Raw genomic sequence first — 19,936 nt, 5'->3', positions numbered from 1 at the left:
GCCTGAAGGCTTGAGGCCGAAGGAGATGGGAGGGAAAGACGACGGGTGAACCCCTGGAGGGTGGAAAGAATCCCCTGATTTCCCTGCCCTCAGCCCCACCCGAGTTGGGCAGGGGCCCGGTGGTCTCTTCTGAGCTCCAGGTGCTGCCGAAGTCTGGCAACCGCGGGGAGAACAGGTTCCCAAGCGAGTTAGAGAGGAGAGGCTTCGGGCCGCCAAACGATCCCAGTCCTCGGCTGGGTAGCCCAGAAAATTCACGCACGCCCCAGCCTATGTAGAGGCCCTTGTGGAGGCTAAACTGACCCCGCTGGGAGGCAGGCGGTGGCGGGAAAAGAGGGGCATCCTCGGCAGGGCGAGCGTCGGAGGACCAGCGTAGGGGCACCCACAGGAGGGTGAGGAGGGAGAGAAAGAAAGTTGCGGGAGAGCGAGGCTGGCCCACTGTGGGTGCGGGGGAAGCCGCGGAGAGGCTCCCCGCGGTAGAGGGAGTCCCGGCAGGGGGTCCGGCGCGGAGGCGGAGGCGGGCACTGAAGGGCGGGGCGGGGAGGGGCGGCCGTCTCGGCCCTCCCTGGCGGGGCCCCGCGGCCTGGGAGCCCGAGCGGGCCGATCCGCCACCGCGGCCGGAGCTGTCCCCTAGCCAGACCCAGCGAGACGCGAGCGGCGGGAGGGAGGCGGCGGCGCGCCCGGCCCCGCCCGCCCGAGCGTCGGACGCGGCCCCGCGCCGAGCCATGGTGAGTCCGGCGTCGCGGCCCCGGTGTCCCCCTCCTCCTTCGCGCTGCCCGCCCGGGGCCGCCAGCCCCCAGCCCGTTGCCTCCTGCGCCCGCCTTGGTCTGTTGAGCGCTCCTGAGACTCTCCTTCCTCCCATCCCCCCTTCTTTTCTTTGATGTCTGTCTGTCTGCCCCACCGTCTGGCTCTGTCCCCACCGGGTATTGCCCTCACTCTTTCTTTCTTCCCTTATTCTCCGCCCCCTCCCCCATCCTCCCTCCAGTCGCTCCCCCGATCCACACACCTCCCCCCGCCCTCCTCTGTCCGGACCTGTGCCTTCCTTTGCAGGATCTTCCCAGCCCCTCCGGGTCCCAGCTCCTTAGCCGCGGGAAACCTCTGCGGGTTGGTGCTGCGGCCCTGCAAGGGGCCCAGCCCCGGGTCATGAGAACTGACCTGCCAGGAACCACCATTTTCCATCCCAGTCCCCAGCCCGGTGAGCTGGGCCCACCCATCCGGCCCTGGGGGACCGGCCGCAGCTGTGGCTGGGCTGGGGCCAGGGACATGGCCAAAGAGGGAAATTCCCGCGGAGAAAGAGGGGCTCCTTCAGGATAGTGGACTGAGTGAGGAGGGGGGCTCACAGTTTCAGGGGGCGTGACGCTGCCAGAGCAGACAAGAGACCGAGGATGGGGGGGTGGGGAGAGTACCCCAGAGGTCTCGCTGCAGGGAACCGAAGCACTGTCTCCGAGTACTCCCGCTGCAGAGGGGAGGAAACACTAGCGGGAGCTCCCTGCAGGAGGTAGGGGACTCTTGGCAGCAGCAACTTAGGACACGGGAAGCAGAATGGCACTGTTAAGGGGGAATCCATACCAACAGGAGTGGACACTATTCTGGGAACTTTCACTCCAGAAGTTGTCTCTGAAGAATCACTGCAAGGAGTGGGCACTGCCGGAGAGAGCGCTCACTGCAGGGGACTGTGGGGGAGGTCCACGGCTAAGTGAGGGCTCGCTGCAGAGTGGAGGAGGGGGGAGGCCCTGCCAGGGGGCGCTCACTGCCAGGAGGTGGGGGGAGGAGCACTACCGGGGCTGCTGCTCTGCAGAAGGAAGGGCACCCCCTGGCAGGGAGACTGGAGCAAGAAAAAAGAGGAACTGGGCCAGGGAGAGCTGACTCAGTCTCAATGGTCTCCTTTTGGTCCTGGCCGACTGGAGGCCCGGTCTCTGTGCTCTTGCCCGCCGCCTCCCACCCCAGACCCCTCCTCCCCTCCTCCCGCTGCAGTTTCCTGTGGCTGAGACTCTCGCTCAGCCATGAGCTCACCGCCCCTAATGGGTTGCAGCTGCCTCGCTACTCAAGCTCTAGCTGCCCCCTCCTGGCCTCCGATCGGACGGCCCACTCTGCCTCCCCGCCCCCCTTCTACACCCTCCCCCCCACCCACTCTCACCGCGCCAGCCGGGTCCCCGGAACACTGGGGGGTCTGTCTGCTCGCCCACACACCTTGGGGCTGGGTCTCGGTGCTGACGCACTGAATGTCCCTCTCTGGAGTGGCTGCCCTAGTTTCGCAGAGGGTCGGGACAGATGGGCAACTGGTAAAAAATGCAGTTTTGACTGCAGGGCAAAGACAGGACTGGGGGTGGAGGGCGGTGGGAAAGAACTTGATGAACACTGCAGCGTAGCCCCCTGCCACCGACAGTAAAGAAACCCGATAAAAGAACTTCAGAGCCATCTTGAAAGAGAAATTTGTCTGCAAAGGAATAGCCCGAGGGGGTGCTTCTTTAGGGTCTGAGAAAGAGACCTGATCATGCACTTAGGGAGGCAAATGCAGAGGAAGCAGGGCTGTCTTTTGAGACAGTGGTGGCAGGTGGAGTTGGCCGAGAGAGGTCCTACTGGAGTTGGAAAAATACATACCATCAAGGCCTCCTCCCTTCCCCACGTGTTTCTTTTGTGACTTTTTCCTCTTTTGGCTGCCCCCACCCAGTTCTTTGTAACCCAATCCCACAGGCTCTGGGAATGGGTGATTGCTCTGAAGCCACTCTGGAAGAGAGTAGTCGCTAGCAAGTCAGACGGACAGCCCTTCAGTCCTCCTTCTTCCCAGTCCTCCTCCTTCTCACCCAGTGACCAACTCTAGAATATGATTATTCGAGGTGGTGGCATTGCCACCTAAGTTAGAGGTCCGTAGTCCTTACACCCGTGGGGTGGGGTGCTGCTTGCGAGTTGGCCCTCCACCCTGCCAACTCTCTCAGCCATTGCTACATCTTCTGGCGGCCCAGAAGACTGTCTCGTCCTGAGGAGGAACTGTGCAATGGTCCCAACTCACAAGAAGCAGGACTGGCCTGATCAGAAGATCAGAGACATTCCTGACAAATGCTCCCTGGATCTCCAGGGCCAGAGTCTCAGAGCTCCAGTGTGGAGTGCCCTGCTGGGTCTGTGCACTCTGACTGCCCCAGACCCACGGAGGCCATCCCAGGCCCCTTCAGCCAGCATTTCCTGAGGGTCCTCTCTGAACACAACCGTGCACACGATGTGGTCCCGGGGGCCATGCTCTCTAGGGATCTGCAGCTGGTCTTCTCTCTCCCAGGAGCCCGAGCCAGTGGAGGACTGTGTGCAGAGCACGCTTGCCGCCCTGTACCCCCCCTTCGAGGCGACAGCCCCTACGCTGTTGGGCCAGGTGTTCCAGGTGGTGGAGAGAACTTATCGGGAGGATGCCCTGAGGTACACGCTGGACTTCCTGGTGCCCGCCAAGCACTTGCTTGCCAAGGTCCAGCAGGAAGCCTGTGTGAGTGGCCCCTAAGATCCACTCCCTCACTCCAGAGACTAGCCAGACTAATTTCCCTCTCCCCAGAGGTGTCACCTCCCAACACTGACCTCCCCCCCCGGCCAAGGCAGAGGCCACTCACGTACTAACACACAGAAGGACACTCGTCTTCCCCCAATATTAACCCCTAAGAAACATCAACTCCCGAAAACCCAGACCCACCAGACCCAATTCCAGACATCCCCCATAATGATTTCTCAAGATACCTAACTCCCCCAGACATGACTCAACAGAGATCCTTCACTTCTACAGATATAAAGACTCTTAAGAGTCTCTGAGCCCTCCCAGACAATGGCATCTGCTGACCATGTCTCTGTAATGACTCAGTTGTTACTCTCCCACACAGGGAACTCGTTTCCTAGAGAAGCTTCCTACTACCAGAAAACCGGCCAGCCCATTCCCTCCCTCTGCTCCATGAACATCCTGAGATACCCCTCCAGATCCCCAAGGATTATAACCCATCAGGCCACAGGGCAGCACTACCTAGGATGGTCCCATGCTAACTGCCCTCTCTGGCTGGCTTCCTCAGCAAAACCTGAGCGCAACGTTGCACCTCTCTCCCCAGGCCCAGTACAGCGGTTTCCTCTTCTTCCACGAGGGCTGGCCACTCTGCCTGCACGAGCAGGTGGTGGTGCAGCTGGCAGCCTTGCCCTGGCAGCTGCTGCGCCCAGGAGACTTCTACCTGCAAGTGGTGCCCTCCGCAGCCCAAGCGCCCCGCCTGGCACTCAAGTGCCTGGCCCCAGGGGGCGGGCGGGTGCAGGAGTTGCCTGTGCCCAATGAGGCCTGCGCCTACCTGTTCACGCCTGAGTGGCTGCAGGGCATCAATAAGGACCGGCCCACAGGTCGCCTCAGTACTTGCCTCCTCTCTGCGCCCTCTGGAATTCAGCGGCTGCCCTGGGCAGAACTCATCTGCCCACGATTTGTGCACAAAGGGGGCCTCATGGTTGGACATCAGCCAAGCACGTTGCCCCCCGAACTGCCCTCTGGACCCCCAGGGCTCCCCAGCCCTCCACTCCCCGAGGAGGCCCTGGGCACCCGGAGTCCTGGTGATGGGCACAATGCCCCCGCTGAAGGACCTGAAGGCGAGTACGTGGAGCTGCTGGAGGTGACACTGCCTGTGAGGGGGAGCCCCACGGATGCTGAGGGCCCCTCGGGCCTCTCCAGGACCCGGACAGTACCCACCCGGAAGGGTGCTGGAGGGAAGGGTCGGCACAGGAGACACCGCGCCTGGATGCACCAAAAGGGCCTGGGGCCTCGGGACCAGGATGGGGCACGCCCACCGGGTGAGGGAAGCAGCACCAGAGCCTCCCCTGGATCACCTCCAGGAGCTGAGGCTCTCCCAGAAGCAACAGCCTTAGAGGTGTCTGAGTCTCCAGCAGAGACATTGGGGGAAGCCTCTGAACCTTGTCCCCTGAGGCTGGGGGAGGCTGGGGGAGGGGCAGGCCAAGGGGCTGAAGGACCCCCTGGCACCCCTCGGAGAACAGGCAAAGGAAACAGGAGAAAGAAGCGTGCTGCAGGCAGAGGGGCTCTTAGTAGAGGAGGGGACAGTGCTCCACTGAGCCCCGAGGTCAAAGAGGAGGCCAGCCACCTGGAAGTCCTTGTCACTCTGCCCCCACCAAATGAGCATGACCCCCCAGGATACAGCCCCGTTGAGGAGGAGCACAAAGGCTCAGGGAAGCCAGAGTCAGAGCTGAAAGAGGAGCTCAAACCAGCAGAGAAAAAAGAGCCTCAGCCCTCAGAAGGCTGTGGACCCACAGAAGAGACAGCCAGAGAGAAGGATCCGGAGGGCTCCAGTCTGGCAGGTGTGGCAGGTGAGATGACACCGAAGCCAGCAGGGCAAGGGCCAGCATAGACTGGGCCTGGAAGGGGGCTGGAGGAGGAGGTCGGAGCCCCACAGCCGGAACCCTCCCCTCCTCAGGCCCATAGCTCTGCTTCTCTCTGTGTAGGACCCGCAGGTCCAGAAGGGCTCCTGCCAGACCCACCAGCACCACCCCCGGAGATGGTGCAGGAAGGGGAAGGGGACAGTGCCCCAGAAGAGGCTGCTCCAGTATCTATCTCCGATGACCTGGATATAGCTTGGGACCTAATGGCGTCTGGATTCCTCGTCCTGACTGGTCAGTGGGCATCAGTTTTGAAGGGACAGGGGTCAAGGAAAGAGAAGTGATCAGGGTGGGCTGTGGAGGGAGGCAGGGTGGATGGGAGGTAGCCAAGGCCTACCCCCAGCCAGGACAGCCTGGCCATTTTGTGTCCTCAGGAGGGGTGGACCAGAGTGGGCGAGCTTTGCTGACCATTACCCCACCGTGCCCTCCTGAGGAGCCCCCACCCTCCCGAGACATGCTGAGCACTGCTCTTCATTACCTCCACTCATTGCTCAGGTAACTGAGGCCCACCACTGGCACCCTGAACACTGACCTCCTGCTCATGAGGGCCCTGACCTCCTTTCTTCTCAGGACACTGTCTTCCTGGCTTCTAGGATACTGACTTCCTCACCCCTCAATTTTTAAGCCACTGACCACTGACCTTGCCGAACTCTGACCTCCAGGATATCTTCATCAATGTTCAAAATCAACACTGCTGACTTTCAGTATCCTAAGACACTGCCTAGATTATCAGGGTTTTGGTTTACTCACTCAGCAGCTACTTAGTGGGCTTCAAGAACATAGCAGGCGGGGCACCTGGGTGGCTCAGTGGGTTAAAGCATCTGCCTTCAGCTCAGGTCATGATCTCAGAGTCCTGGGATGGAGCCCCACATCGGGCTCTCTGCTCAAGCAGGGAGCCTGCTTCCTCCCCTCTCTCTCTCTCTCTCTGCCTGCCTCTCTGCCTACTTGTGATCTCTGTCTATCAAATAAGTAAATAAATAAAATCTTTAAAAAAAAAAAAGAACCTAGCAAGCACCATGCCATATACTGGAATGGAATTTACACCTTTCCAGAGCATAGTGGTCCTGGTTTTCCAGACCCTGATCCTATGACTTCGTATCATCTGCATATAGACTCCAGAATGCTAGGGCAGTGCCTCTTGGACAAAAACCAACACTTTGACCCTTTGCCCATTACTTCCTGAAAGTACCAGACACTGACATCTCCTGAGGACTAGTGACAGTAAAACCAGACCCCGAGCCACCATCCCCTCAACACACACATGTGCGTGCACACTGCCCCCTTGGCTCTTTCTGCCCCTACAGGCCTGATCTCCAGATATTGGGGCTGTCCATCCTGCTGGACCTTCGAAAGGCACCCCCATTGCCTCCAGCCCTCATTTCTGTTCTAAGTCAACTTCAGGTAACCAGCCCTTGACACAGGAACTTCTCCTGACTCTAACTCTTCCCCGGGTGGCCATTCCAGGCCACCCAGTTGCCCACTATTTGGTGTTACTCTTCTCTGCCCTCAGGACTTAGGAGACCCTCCCCTCATTCAGCGACTGCTGGCTCTCACTCAGGACGATCCTGTGGCTGAACTCTGTGGACTTCAGGTTTGAGCTCCTTGCTCCTAGCTAGTCCCCCTGAGTAGTGGAGAGAGAAGAGGATGTCTAGAGCCCCAGGCTGGTGCCCGAACACTGGGTGGCCAGGCCAGAAATCCCCTGCCTTCATGTGTCTCTAGGGTGCTGAGTTGCTGTCAGAGAGTGATCTGAAAAGAGTGGCCAAACCAGAGGAGCTGCCATGGGACTTGGGAGGTCACAGGGAACCCTCTCCCAGCTACTGGGTAGAGACACACCAGGTAAGCTTCACCTCCCCTACCCAGGATGAGGGGGAGCCAGGAATGACCCAGCTGAGGGTATTCTGGGAGAGAGAGGGCAGATCTGAGACAGGACCACGGGGCTGGTGAAAAGTGATTTATTTCCCTTCCATTCAATTCAATACATATTTATGTTCACCAACATGAGCAAAATGTTACGCATGTACCGTGGGCTGCTGGGGAGATGAGAGGAGTATATTCCATAAGTTCTTAATACGATGTTAAGCAGCATATGGTTTTTGTCAGAAGCTATTAGACATAAGTCAGAAGTCAGAAGCTATTAGAGAAGTCAGAAGCTATTAGAGAAGAGCGTAAGGTAACTTTACTTGGGTTCTGGACAGAGTCAGGAAGGCTGGTTCTAGTTCCGTGTGACCTTGGACAAGGTACTGTGCCCCATTTCCAGAGATGGTATCCTTTCTGTACTTGTTCCCTGCACCAACATCCAGGCCTCGGGGTCCTCACCCACAAAGTACAGCAAGTGTGATATAATCTCCGATTCTATGAATCTCAGTACATGAATATTCAAGAAAAGATAAATGAACATGGTCTGAGCTAAATATTAAAGGGGGTCTTTAATACTTATGTCAGGGGCATCTGGGTGGCTCAGTCGTTAAGTGTCTGCCTTCGGCTCAGGTCATGATCCCAGCATCCTGGGATCAAGCCCCATATCAGGCTCTGCTCAGCAGGGAACATGCTTCTTGCTCCCTCTCCAACTCCCCCATGCTTGCATTCCCTCTCTCATTATCTCTCTCCATCATAAATGGATAAAATCTTTTAAAAATAAATAATTGGGGCACCTGGGTGGCTCAGTGGGTTAAAGCCTCTGCCTTCAGCTCAGGTCATGATCTCAGGGTCCTGAGATCGAGCCCCGCATCCGGCCCTCTGCTCAGTAGGGAGCCTGCTTCCCCCCCTCTCTCTGCCTGCTTCTCTGCCTACTTGTGGTCTCTGTCTCTGTTAAATAAATAAATAAAATCTTTTAAAACAAACAAATAAATAAATAAAGGGGGTCTGTAACGTGGTCTCTAAGCTATACCTCAAAGTGGATCTGAACAGGCAGAGAGGAAGGCTTTACAGGGTGAAAACCTAGTGCAGATGGGGGAAAGGAAACGCACATTTACTAAGCGTTTACTGTGCCAGTCCTTACTAAGGGCTTACCCGGTATTGTCTCTTTTAAACCTCACAAAACTCTCTATCTTTTTTTGAGAGAGAGAGCGTGAATGCAGGTTTGGAGGGACAGAGAGAGAATCTTAAGCAGGCTTCACGCCCAGCATGGAGCCTGGTGCGGAGCTACATCTCATGACCCTGAAATCATGACCTGAACCAAAACCAAGAGTCAAATGCTTAACTGACTGTGCCATCCAGGCACCCCAAAATTCTGTGTATCTTGTCCTGACTTTACAGTGGAGCAAACTGAGGTTCAGGAGGTTACTGGGCTTGCTTAATGTCATACAGTTAGTAAACAACAAAGTCAGAAGCTAACCAAGCATTGTCTGGGGCTGCCCCCTCTCCATCCCCGTGTGTGTGTGTGTGTGTGTGTGTGTGTGTGTTTCAGGATGTGGCGAGGCTGTGCTGCCTGTGCCAAGGAGTGCTGTGCTCTGTGCGGCAAGCAATTGAGGAGCTGGAGGGAGCCGCAGAGCCGGAGGGAGAGGTAGGACATGAGACCAGACAGAAGAGGATGGGGTGGGATGGGGATTCTCTGGTGGAACCCCTACTGTCGACTGCTCCCTGCCCCTAGGAGTCTGTAGGAATGCTTGAGCCCCTACAGAAGGTGTTGGCAGATCCCCGGCTGACAGAGCTGCAGAGGGACGGGGGAGCCATCCTGATGAGGCTGCGTTCCAGCCATAGCAGCAAGTACGAGGAGGGGGTGGGTGTGCGGGGGCAGGTGGACAGGGCGCTTGGAGACACAGCAGAGAGCTGTCAATAAACCTCAGCTGTCAGATCATTCTTCCTGAGCATACCCCTACACAGGAGATCATGTTTTCCACCTGCTATGACCTTTGCATAAGGGCCCTAGGTAATCGTTATGATTACCTATGTTCTCCAGACAGGCATCTGGAGAACCAGAAGTGTTAAATGCCTTGGCCAAGATTAGTCAGTCGGTGGGAGAGTCAGGATTCAAATCCAGGCCTGCTGTGCAAGGATGGAATGCAGTGGGGTGGTGGGAAGGGTTGACAGGGGCAGTAGGTCATTCTGTCCCTTTCTTTGCCCAGGCTGGAGGGCCCGGGCCCAGCTGCGCTGTACCAGGAGGTGGATGAGGCCATTCACCAGCTCGTGCGCCTCTCCAACCTGCATGCCCAGCAGCAGGAGCGGCGACAGCGACTGCATCGACTCGAGCAGGTGAGGCAGGACCCCCAGATCACTCTTACTTGGCCTGGGAACCTGGCCTCTAGCCCTCCTTTACTGCCGACATCCACAGCTGATGGCTCGGTCGGGTGGCCCTCCAACTCACCTCACCCTACCCGAGAGGCTGGCCTGGTGGGTGTGATTCAACAAGAGGGAGAAAGCATCTTAGCCCCAGCAGAGAACCTAGACCTGCCCTACCCCAACAGTGATCAAGAATCCTTAGAGATTGTGAGATTAGAAGAGATGCTTGGGTGCCCTAGGGGATTCTGGGAGGAGCTGATTGACTCTGGGATGCCTGTAACTCAAAATAATAAATGTCTATTGATACCAGTTTTTTAGCTACATTGCTATCCATGTTCCCTCAACTCTTTCTACGATGTCCTCCCCAAACCTGAAGGTGGAAAAGTCCCACCGTCCTCCACCTTGGAAAGAGAGGATAATGGAAGATGCTAAGGCCTCTTTGTGCGGAAGATTCGGGGATGAGGCTGGCTTTTCTGAACCTTGATTCTTCTCTCCTGGGGTTAAGAGCCCCACAGGGATTATTCTAACATGTGGGATAGGGGAACAGGGGGCTTTGCAATCTGATTGTTCCCCCAGAGCCCCAAATATGATGAATGAGTGCCTTATGGACCTATGTGTGGGCATCATCTCAAGGTCAATGTCAAAGTGGAGGGCAGGGCTCTCTGTTTTCTGGGGTTTCTGCATATTGGCTTCCTCCAACCCAGCATCCAAGGGATTGTATCTCTTACTCTTTGCTTGCTTGCTTGCTTATTAGCTGGTGTTCCCCTTTCAAAACCGTTAACACACAGGATCAAGAGTCTATAGTTCTCAGCGTGAGTTCTAGCTCTGCTGGGAGTGAAATGTTGGACAAATCTTGAAGCATCTCTGAGTTCCCAAGTCCACATCTGTAGAATGGGATCATAACGACACTTAGCTCGCAAGGGTGTTAAGATGACCAAAGGAATTCAGCAAATGACTGTACACATGTTTATGGTCAAATTATTGGGAACATTCTCAAGCTTCTCATCTGCAGGCCATCCTACCCCAGCTTCCAGCCTTAATTCAGAGAAAAAAAAATTACTATCCCTTTTTGGTCAAATATCCCAGAACCAACATGAGAGTCCCTTATATCGCCGTAATAGGCAACTAGAGCTGGGAACACACACACACACTCCACTGGCTTGTCTCTTCAAGCCAGGTCCCTGCGACCTCTGCCCACCCATCAGAGGACTCAGTGAATGTGAAATTTCTCCTCCTCAGTTATCCAGACAGTCCTCATACTGCCTCAGGCTCACACCAGCTTTATCTATGTCCCCTCCAGGCATGGGCCTGGAACCCTTGCCCGCCTCCCTCAGTGCTTCCTGCCAGCCCAGCTTCCCATTCTGGTGCTTTCTCATTTAACCCTTGAGGAAACTACTACCAACCGCTGTTAACCATTCCCACATTACGGCTGCATGAAATGGTTTGCGCAAAGGTCCATAGATCAGGGTGATGGGGTTGGACCTGGAGCTCAGCTTTCCTTCCCACAGGGAGGCTCCTTCTCCCTCATGGCTCTGCTGTCCTGCCCTGTCTGCCTCAGGTGCTGCAGTGGCTCTCGGGCCCAGGGGAGGAGCAGCTGGCTAGCTTTGCTGTGCCCGGAGACTCCCTGTCTGCCCTGCAGGAGACAGAGCTGCAATTCCGGGCTTTCAACACTGAGGTTCAGGTGAGAAGGGGGAAAGGGGCAGGGGAGAAAACGCATGGAGCAGGGGTGGAGACTGGGGGCGGGGAACTGACTGCGACCAAGGACCAGGTCTGAGTACAGCCTTCCTTCTCCAGGAGCGCCTGGCCCAGGCACGGGAGGCCCTGGCCCTGGAGGAGGACACTGCCTCCCAGAAGGTCCTGGATGTCTTTGAACAGAGGCTGGAGCAGGCTGAGAGTGGCCTCCATCGAGCGCTGCGGCTACAGCGCTTTTTCCAGCAGGTGTGTGCAGACCCTCTTTCTTCCACAGCCCGGCTTCGGCCTGGGGAAGCTGATCAGGTAGTTGCTAAAAGCAGGGACTCCAGGAAGCCATCTCTTTGGATTCTTGGCTCTGCAGCCTACTTGCTGAATGACCCGGGACAAGCATGCCTCCATAGGCACCCCTTCACAGGACTGCCACGAGTGTAATATAGGTCATATATAAGAAGCCCTTAGTACAGAGCCGACCATTGATCAATTCCATGTAAGTGTTGGCTCTTCTTTCATCCAGGCCCCTCTGTCTCCGTACCAGCTCAGAGTGACAAGGTCAGGCAGTGGCGCTGGGACAGGAAAGGGGGTGTTCTCAGAGGACTGAGAGGGTGGTGGGCTCTGGGCAGCCATCAGCTAAAGAGGACAGGAGCTGTCCTTGGGCAGCACGCGTGAACAGTACTGGACCTCACTCTTTCTCTACCCATCCCCATCCTCTCTGGCCCGGCAGGCTCATGAATGGGTGAATGAAGGTTCTGCTCGGCTGGCAGGAGCGGGGCCCGGTAGGGAGGCCGTGTTGGCAGCCCTGGCCCTGCGGCGGGCCCCAGAGCCGAGTGCTGGCACCTTCCAGGAGATGCGAGCCCTGGCCTTGGACTTGGGCAGCCCTGCTGCCCTGAGAGAGTGGGGCCGCTGTCGGGCCCGCTGCCAAGAGCTGGAGAGGAGGATTCAGCAGCAGCTAGGAGAGGAAGCGAGTCCACGGGGCCATCGGCGACGGAGGGCAGACAGCACCAGCAGCGGAGGGGCCCCCCGGGGCTCTCACAGCCCCTCACCCAGCCTTAGTTCCCTGATGCTCCCCAGCAGCCCTGGGCCACGCACAGCCCCATCCCATTGCTCCCTGGCCCCCTGTGGGGAGGACTGTGAAGAAGAGGGCCCTGACTTGGCTCCAGAAGCAGAGGGTAGACCTCCGAGGACTGTGCTGATTCGAGGCCTGGAAGTCACCAGTACCGAGGTGGTAGACAGGACGTGCTCGCCCCGGGAACATGTGCTGCTGGGCCGGGCTGGAGGTCCAGATGGGCCCTGGGGAGTAGGTACCCCCCGGATGGAGCGCAAGCGAAGCATCAGGTGAGAGCCTAGGCCAATTACTGCCCAAGAGGCCGAGCCAAGTGCCCAGCAGGAAGGAATACAATATTGTGGTGGTCTCAGGCCCCAGCCTCCTTTGACCCTCCTTGTCCCTGCAGCGCCCAGCAGCGTCTGGTGTCAGAGCTGATTGCCTGTGAGCAAGAGTACGTGGCCACCTTGAGCGAGCCAGTGCCGGCCCCGGGACCCGAGCTGACTCCCGAACTAAGGGGCACCTGGGCCGCAGCCCTGAGTACCCGGGAGAGGCTTCGCAGCTTCCATCGGACACACTTTCTCCGGGAGCTTCAGGGCTGTGCCACCCACCCCCTGCGCATTGGGGCCTGCTTCCTTCGCCATGTGAGTGACCCCGAACACTTCTTCTAGGTCCTCTCCCTTCTTACGTCTCAGCCCCAATCACCCTGTATTGATTCTCCGTATCTGTTCCCCATCCCCTTGAAAGTGTGCAGTCCAAGACTCTGGGGCCCCTGGGCCCCTCTGAATCCACTCAGCCTGTGTCCTTGTCCTCGAGTGCTGTCTGACCTTCACTCTCTGCATGGGAGTCTGTCATTTCCTGGGCAGCCTGAACGGCCGGGCTCTCCTTTGCGCTGTAGTGAGGACGTGAGGAGGAAAGGGAAAGGCTTGTCTCTCCCCAGGTGACGGCTTGTCTTTCCCCACTGGCACAGGGGGACCAGTTCAGCCTTTACGCCCAGTACGTGAAACACCGACACAAACTGGAGAATGGTCTGGCTGCACTTGGCCCCCCAAGCAAGGTAACCTTTGCTCCAACCCCCATGAGAAGCAGAGGGGGCAGGAAGCCCTAAAACACACCCCACCTCCAAGTCTCTCAGGGAAGAAAAGCTTTCCTGAATGTGTCCAGGAACCTCTCCCACCAGTAATCTCCCCGAAGTGCTGAGGTGGCACAAGCACTCGACTGGGAGCCAAGAGAGCCTGAGTTTTGATCCTGAGGGACTTTGGGCAAGATTCTTGATTCCTCTGGGCCTCTGTTTCTACATCTGGTAAATGGGGGCACTGTCCACTCTATCTAACTCAGAGTGCTGTGAGAATCAAATGACTTCAAGAGTTAGAAGCTAGAGACTGTAAGGGGTTATCTGTATTCCTCTTCCATTCTCCAAGATTCAGAGGATGGTGGAATTCTGGCAGACCCCCTACCCGCTTTCTTTCTGAGGGAAGTTTCACCTTACCTTTGGCAGTATCGGGGCTTCCTCTACCCCCCAAAGCCTGGCCTACCACCCACCTTCCTGGCACAGCTCAGCCCCCACTAGCGCCAGCCCCCGCTTCATCCCTGTTTGTCTCCTCCCCAACCAGGGCTCCACCGAGAGTGGCCCTCACTTGCCCCAGGCGTTGCAGCAGCCCTTGGAGCAGCTGGCTCGGTATGGACGGCTCCTGGAGGAGCTCCTAAGGGAAGCTGGGCCTGAGCTGAGTTCTGAGCGCCAGGCTCTTGGGGCTGCCGTGCAGCTGCTCCGGGAACAGGAGACCCGTGGCAGAGACCTGCTGGCCGTGGAGGCAGTGCGTGGCTGTGAGGTGAGGCCGTGGCTCGTCACTCCAGTTCCTACTGCCCAGCCCTGTGGCTTCAGAAAGCAGTGTGGTTAGTGACAAGAGGACCAGACTCAAAGTCAGAGGGCCCAGGCTCTAATTTCTAATCAGCTAGATGGCCTTGATCAAGTCACTGAACTTCACTGGGCCTCAGTGTCCTCATCTATAAATAAAGAAACTATGTCCTGCCCAACATTCCATGATCCTACCTCTGGCTGTGCTTTCCTGTTCCATTCCCAGTTCTTCTCTTTCCTTATCTACTCTGCACTTCCTCAGGCATCTCAGCACCCAACACATACCTTATTCTCCCTTAGCTAGTCTCTTTCTAGCCCAGAAAGTCCAAAACAGGTGGCAAACCTGCCTCCTCTGTGATAGACCCTTTCCCCTTTGGCTCTTTGCTGATTCTCTTCCCAGGTCAGAATGGTGCTTCATCCCCAGTGTCCACAGGCTTCCCCATGCAAGACTTTAAACCCTTGGAGCGTACCTTCTGTCTAGAGAGGCAGGACTATGTGGCCAGGCCAGGTGTGCTGTGCGTGGTGATCGGTGGATGGATTGTAGGCCGAGGCCTTCCCTGATTTCCTAACTCAGTCTGAGAACCTGTACATTAGGCCCCTTGCCCTATAAATCCCATTTTTACTCCCCATAAAATACACCCAAAGGTTTCCAGGGCCAATTGCTTTTCCTTTTCCTTTCCCCAGACAGATCTGAAGGAGCAGGGCCAGCTCCTACACCGGGACCCCTTCACTGTCATCTGTGGCCGAAAGAAGTGCCTTCGCCATGTCTTTCTCTTTGAGCATCTCCTCCTGTTCAGCAAGCTCAAGGGCCCTGAGGGAGGGTCAGAGACCTTTGTTTATAAGCAGGCCTTTAAGGTAGAATGCTGGGACTTGGCCGGGTGGGGGGGGTGGCCAGAAAGGGATGGGACAGGAAGTCATGTTGTTCTCGAGAACTCAAGATGTTCTGGAAATTCAACTCCAACCCAGGTTCAGAATCTGAATCATCTAAAACAGGTTTTGACCTTAATCACCTATCAGGTTAGGATGCCAGAGGTGACAGAAATTGCTGTTATTGTCATTGGGGGTTTATCATACATGTGGGATACTCACAAGGCATTCCAAGCCAGAATGGAGGACCTTTCCTATTAAGAATATATGCTTTTTGAGTTAGGGGTGGTTCTTGGGGTGACAAAAAAGGACTCTTTATTTATCTATCTATCAGTCTCTCTAATAGATTAAATTGATGGAACCACTGGAACCAAACCCAAAAGGAGGGAGGACTTTCTTCAGAGAAACTACTTTGGTATCCAGATAAACATTAATAGAGACCTATAGTCCTAGGGGCACCTGGCTGGCTCCGTCAGCTGTGTCTGCCTCTTGATTTCAGGGTTGTGAGCTCAAGTCCTACACTGGGTGTAGAGATCACTTAAAAAACAAAATCTTAAAAAAGAGAGAGAGGGAAAGATCCATAGTCCTAGATCAGGCAGTATGGCATGATTCTAAGAGATTCTTTTTTTTTTTTTTTAAGATTTTATTTATGTATTTGGCAGTGAGAGAGAGAGAGAGAGAGAGAGAGAGAGCAAGCACGAACACAAGCAGGGGGAGTGGCCAGTAAAGGGAGAAGGAGAAGCAGGCTCCTCACTGAGCAAGGAGCTGGGTATGGGGCTCTACTGGATCCCAGGACTCGGGGATCATGACCTGAGGCAAAAGCAGATGCTTAACCAACTGAGCCACCAGGCACCCCCTAAGCATTTCTTATTTATTTATTTATTTATTTATTTAACAGAGATTACATGTAGACAGAGAGCCAGGCAGAGAGAGAGGAAGGGAAGCAGGCTCCCCGCTGAGCAGAGAGCCTGATGCGGAGCTCCATCCCAGGACCCTGGGACCATGACCTGACCCAAAGGGAGAGGTTTTTAATCCACTGGGCCACCCAGGTGCCCCCCACTAAGGGTTTCTAAACTTTGTCTGCCTACATTTGTTCCAGCTCCTGGGGGCGGGGGGGCAGAGTACAGAATAGAGAAAAAGAAGCCTAGGTTTGGAATAACATAGACGTGGGTTTGAACCCTCTCTCTCCACTAAGCTATGATAAGCCCCTGGGCAAGTTACTTTGTGTCTCTGGGCATTCCCCTTCTGTAAATTATGGTTGTTAGGAAGGCTAAATGTAGAACACTTGGCATATGGTAGGTGTTGAGCAAACATTTACTGAACATCTACCAGATGCCAAGCTAAGTGTAGTGCTTTTCCATGTGGTGCCATCTAGCCAGGACTCATTCTGTCTTCACCCACTCTCCTCCGCTTTTTCTCAGACTGCTGACATGGGGCTCACAGAAAACATCGGGGACAGCGGACTCTGCTTTGAGTTGTGGTTCCGGCGGCGGCGCGCTCGAGAAGCATACACTCTGCAGGCAGCCTCACCAGAGATCAAACTCAAGTGGACCAGTTCTATTGCCCAGCTGCTGTGGAGACAGGCGGCTCACAACAAGGGTGTGAGCCGGGGCCGGGGAGGGGGGTGGGGGGGGCGCTCAGTTAGGGTCCAGGTTATAATGGGAGGTTAGTCTGCATAAAGACCATAGGGTGTGGGATGGAAAAGGAGTGACTTAGGAGATGATTCCAGTTCTGACTGGAGAGAGGTTGCTGGCATAGAGATTAGTCTAAGGTATACCAAAAGGAAAAAGGCAGCTACCAATTTCAGAAAAGCGAGAGCAAAGGGCAGGGCAAAAGAGAGTGAAGAAGTGTTCACTAGATCCTGGTTCCAGAATTTACATGCTGTTTGACCCGGACTAGTGTTTCTGTGTGCTTTGTTCTGTGTTTTGGGGGCTGGGTTTTTGTTTTTAATTCTCTGAACCCCATTCCACTGATCTTGAAAAGATGGAAAGTGACAGCTACATCTTCGTATGATAGGGATGGTGAAATACGTGATTATCTATGGAAGCACTTGATAAACTAGAAAGGTGTGTAAGAATGAGAGGTTTGCTCTTAATGCCCACGTTAAAGGGCAGAGGGTGAGTATTAGAAGTTAGATGGCTGGGATGCCAAATGGGCAGGGTGCAACATGTAGAAGACAAGAGACAGGGGTCTGAGGAGGTGGTTAAGGGCCACCGTCACCATCCACATAGTGACAGTTGACAGCAAGGGTAACAGGAGATACCAGAAGAATGAGAATTGGCAAGGAGCAGAAGAGTCCACCATGATAGTGCTGGGGCTTGGAGCCAAGAGGGAGCTGAAGGACCCCATTGGTAACGGGGTCTCTGTTTCCTAGAGCTCCGAGTGCAGCAGATGGTCTCCATGGGCATTGGGAATAAACCTTTCCTGGACATCAAAGCCCTTGGGGAGCGGACGCTGAGTGCCTTGCTCACTGGAAGAGGTGAGGACCACAGTGCTGGGGGGTGGGGGCGACTCCCAGGAGTCAAGACCTTGAGAGCGAGGGCATAGTGGGGAGGCATGGTAGAAAAGTAAAGAAGGGCAATGAGTGGACATGTCTTCCCAGAAATTGTGGGACTGACTGGGAGGCCCTCTGTGAGACTGAGGGTCATTTCAGAGAGCCAGGAGGGCTTTCCCACACCAGCACCCCACCCCCCAACCCCTCTCTGCAGCCGCCCGCACCCGGGCTTCCGTGGCCGTGTCATCCTTTGAGCATGCCGGCCCGTCCCTTCCCGGCCTCTCACCGGGAGCCTGCTCCCTGCCTGCCCGCGTCGAGGAGGAGGCCTGGGATCTGGACGTCAAGCAAATTTCCCTGGGTGAGGCACCTCTCAAGGGGTGGCTCCCAACAGCTGGGTCATCGTGGTGATGTTCAGGCTGCTTGCTGCTAAGCAATTCCTTTTTCTTGCCAAGTAGCCCAGTTGCCATGACAACTATGTACAGCTTCCCCATTGCTAAAAGAGCCTTCCATCTGGTTGCTAGGATAATGCTTACAGCAGCCTGTTGCTAAGCAGCACTTCCTCTGTACCTCTCTCTCTAGCTCTCCTTGGGTTTCTATGGAAACTGCTCAGCTTCCTGTTGTACCCTCCTGGTTCACCACGGCAATCCTTATAGTTTCCTGTTGCTTCTTCCCTCGTTGCTCTAATGATGCTGCTGACAATTTCCTGCCTCTTGGTAGGGGGGGTTCTCTTACAACTGGATTGCTATGGTGACTCACAGCTTCCTGTTGCTATGGAGCTTTTTCTTCCCTGATGGAGCAGCTTGGTTGCTTAAGGTAATCTAGGGGGGGGTCTATACCCTGCTCTCACCCTAGCTTCCCCTCCAGCCCCAGAAACACTTGACTCTTCTGGAGATGTGTCCCCAGGACCAAGAAACAGCCCCAGCCTGCAGCCCCCCCACCCTGGGAGCAGCACTCCCACTCTGGCCAGTGGTGGGATCTTAGGGCTGTCCCGGCAGGTAAGTCCCTATACTAGGGCTGAAAGTGGGGTGCTCTCTTCAGCCACTTTCTGAGTGGGCTATTCTCATTCAACTCATGGGGGCAGGGGGAACCAATGAGCCTGTGTTCCCAGCAAGACCACAGGTTGGATATATTGTCGTCTGCCTTTCTCCTCTACCCCTTGACCTAGAGGAGAGGAATCAAAGTCAGATGTGAAAAGGAATCTTTAATAAGATGCATAGTGCAGAAGTGGATGGAAAGGTGGGGGGGATGCCAAAAGTATCTGGACTTGGATTAAATTAGCCAAATTGAGGAATCTGGGGGAGGAGGAAAGAGAGGTGAATTGGCAGGCTGGGGGGGGGGCGAATATAGGAAAAAGGACATTTCCTTGCCCTTTAAGTTCACTGCAGTTCATCTTTTTGCAGAGTCATGCCCGAGCCCTGAGTGACCCCACCACTCCTCTGTGACCTGGGTGAGTCAGTGCCCCCTTCCACTATATCCAACACTCCTAACTTCTTGCACCAACTGCATTCCTTACCCAGCTTCTTGCAAGTCGGCTTCTTCCCTCTCCCAACCCATCTCCCTCTTCTCTCCTGGCTTCTAGAGAAGATGGAGAACTTGGCTAGAGGCCTTCCTCTCAGCACACTTTGGGCCGTGATGGCAGTGGGACATAGTGGAGGCTGGAAGAGCACTGAATTCCTTCCTTCTGCTTTCTGGACAGAGAGGAGGTCACAGGACCAGCATGTTTCCCTGCTGCTATCTCTGGCTCTCTCCAGCCGGGTGCCTTCCTGCAGGAACCAAAGTGTCCACTCTTTGCTTGCCTTCATGCCCTGGAGGGGGAGAAATGAGCTCTCATCCAGTCCTTCCCCATCTTGGGCCACTGCATTCTCCCAGGACACGGCTCCGTGTTGGCCCTCCCCCAACAGCCTGCATTCTCCCCTTACTGTGGTGCCACCCAGACTCTCCCCTTAGAAGTCTCATCTCTGCCAGGTCAGCTGTGGTTCCTGGTGACTCCACTCTGGGTTGTCATAGGAAATGGAGTTTTGCAAATCATTATAGGACGGTGGGGGGTTGGGGGGGACTACAAACTTTATACATGTAATTACTGTTATTATAATACTATTGTTATATTAAACGTATTTACTCATACTTTGTGTTAGAAGAGCTAGCGCAGACCCTGGGTTGTTCCTGGCCCCAAACTGGGCGTGGGTGTGGGAAAATGCCCCTCCCGCAGTGGCTCTTGGAGGCTCAATGCACTCTGCGAAGTTCCACCTCTCCCACTGCACCCAGTTCTTGAGGCTGAGGGGTCATCCTTAAGCTGGGATCCAGCAGTTCTCAAAATGAGGTCCTCAGACCATAGGGCATGAGAATCCCCTAGGCTACTTGCTAAATGCTAATTCCTGGGCCCCAC

General features: G+C 55.6%; 1 protein-coding gene across 3 annotated transcripts; it reads left to right on the top strand.

Annotated features, from left to right (window-relative positions):
- Positions 1 to 315: 315 nt before the first annotated feature.
- Positions 316 to 19,674, top strand: ARHGEF40 (Rho guanine nucleotide exchange factor 40). Of its 3 annotated transcripts, none has more exons than XM_045067573.1 (24): positions 316 to 725; positions 3,269 to 3,466; positions 4,071 to 5,316; positions 5,452 to 5,619; positions 5,760 to 5,880; positions 6,690 to 6,786; positions 6,896 to 6,976; positions 7,105 to 7,221; positions 8,792 to 8,887; positions 8,975 to 9,090; positions 9,450 to 9,576; positions 11,162 to 11,284; positions 11,398 to 11,541; positions 12,017 to 12,627; positions 12,744 to 12,978; positions 13,305 to 13,391; positions 13,948 to 14,163; positions 14,874 to 15,044; positions 16,478 to 16,655; positions 17,431 to 17,535; positions 17,765 to 17,908; positions 18,415 to 18,545; positions 18,951 to 18,997; positions 19,130 to 19,674. In XM_045067573.1, the coding sequence occupies exons 1-23, from the start codon at positions 723 to 725 to the stop codon at positions 18,990 to 18,992; spliced, it is 4,557 nt and encodes a 1,518-aa protein (XP_044923508.1). In that variant the 5' UTR covers positions 316 to 722; the 3' UTR covers positions 18,993 to 18,997; positions 19,130 to 19,674. The 3 variants fall into 3 exon arrangements, with proteins under 3 accessions (XP_044923508.1, XP_004758621.1, XP_012914904.1); XM_004758564.2 differs by having other exon boundaries at positions 554 to 725; positions 19,247 to 19,674; XM_013059450.2 differs by lacking the exon at positions 17,765 to 17,908 and having other exon boundaries at positions 555 to 725.
- Positions 19,675 to 19,936: the final 262 nt, after the last annotated feature.

The sequence above is a fragment of the Mustela putorius genome, unplaced genomic scaffold, assembly GCF_011764305.1.
Source record: "Mustela putorius furo isolate JIRA1106 unplaced genomic scaffold, ASM1176430v1.1 tig00003896_pilon_pilon_pilon, whole genome shotgun sequence".
NCBI lineage: Eukaryota > Metazoa > Chordata > Mammalia > Carnivora > Mustelidae > Mustela > Mustela putorius.
Note: the sequence above shows the minus strand (reverse complement) of the source record. Positions and strands in the feature narration are given on the sequence as shown.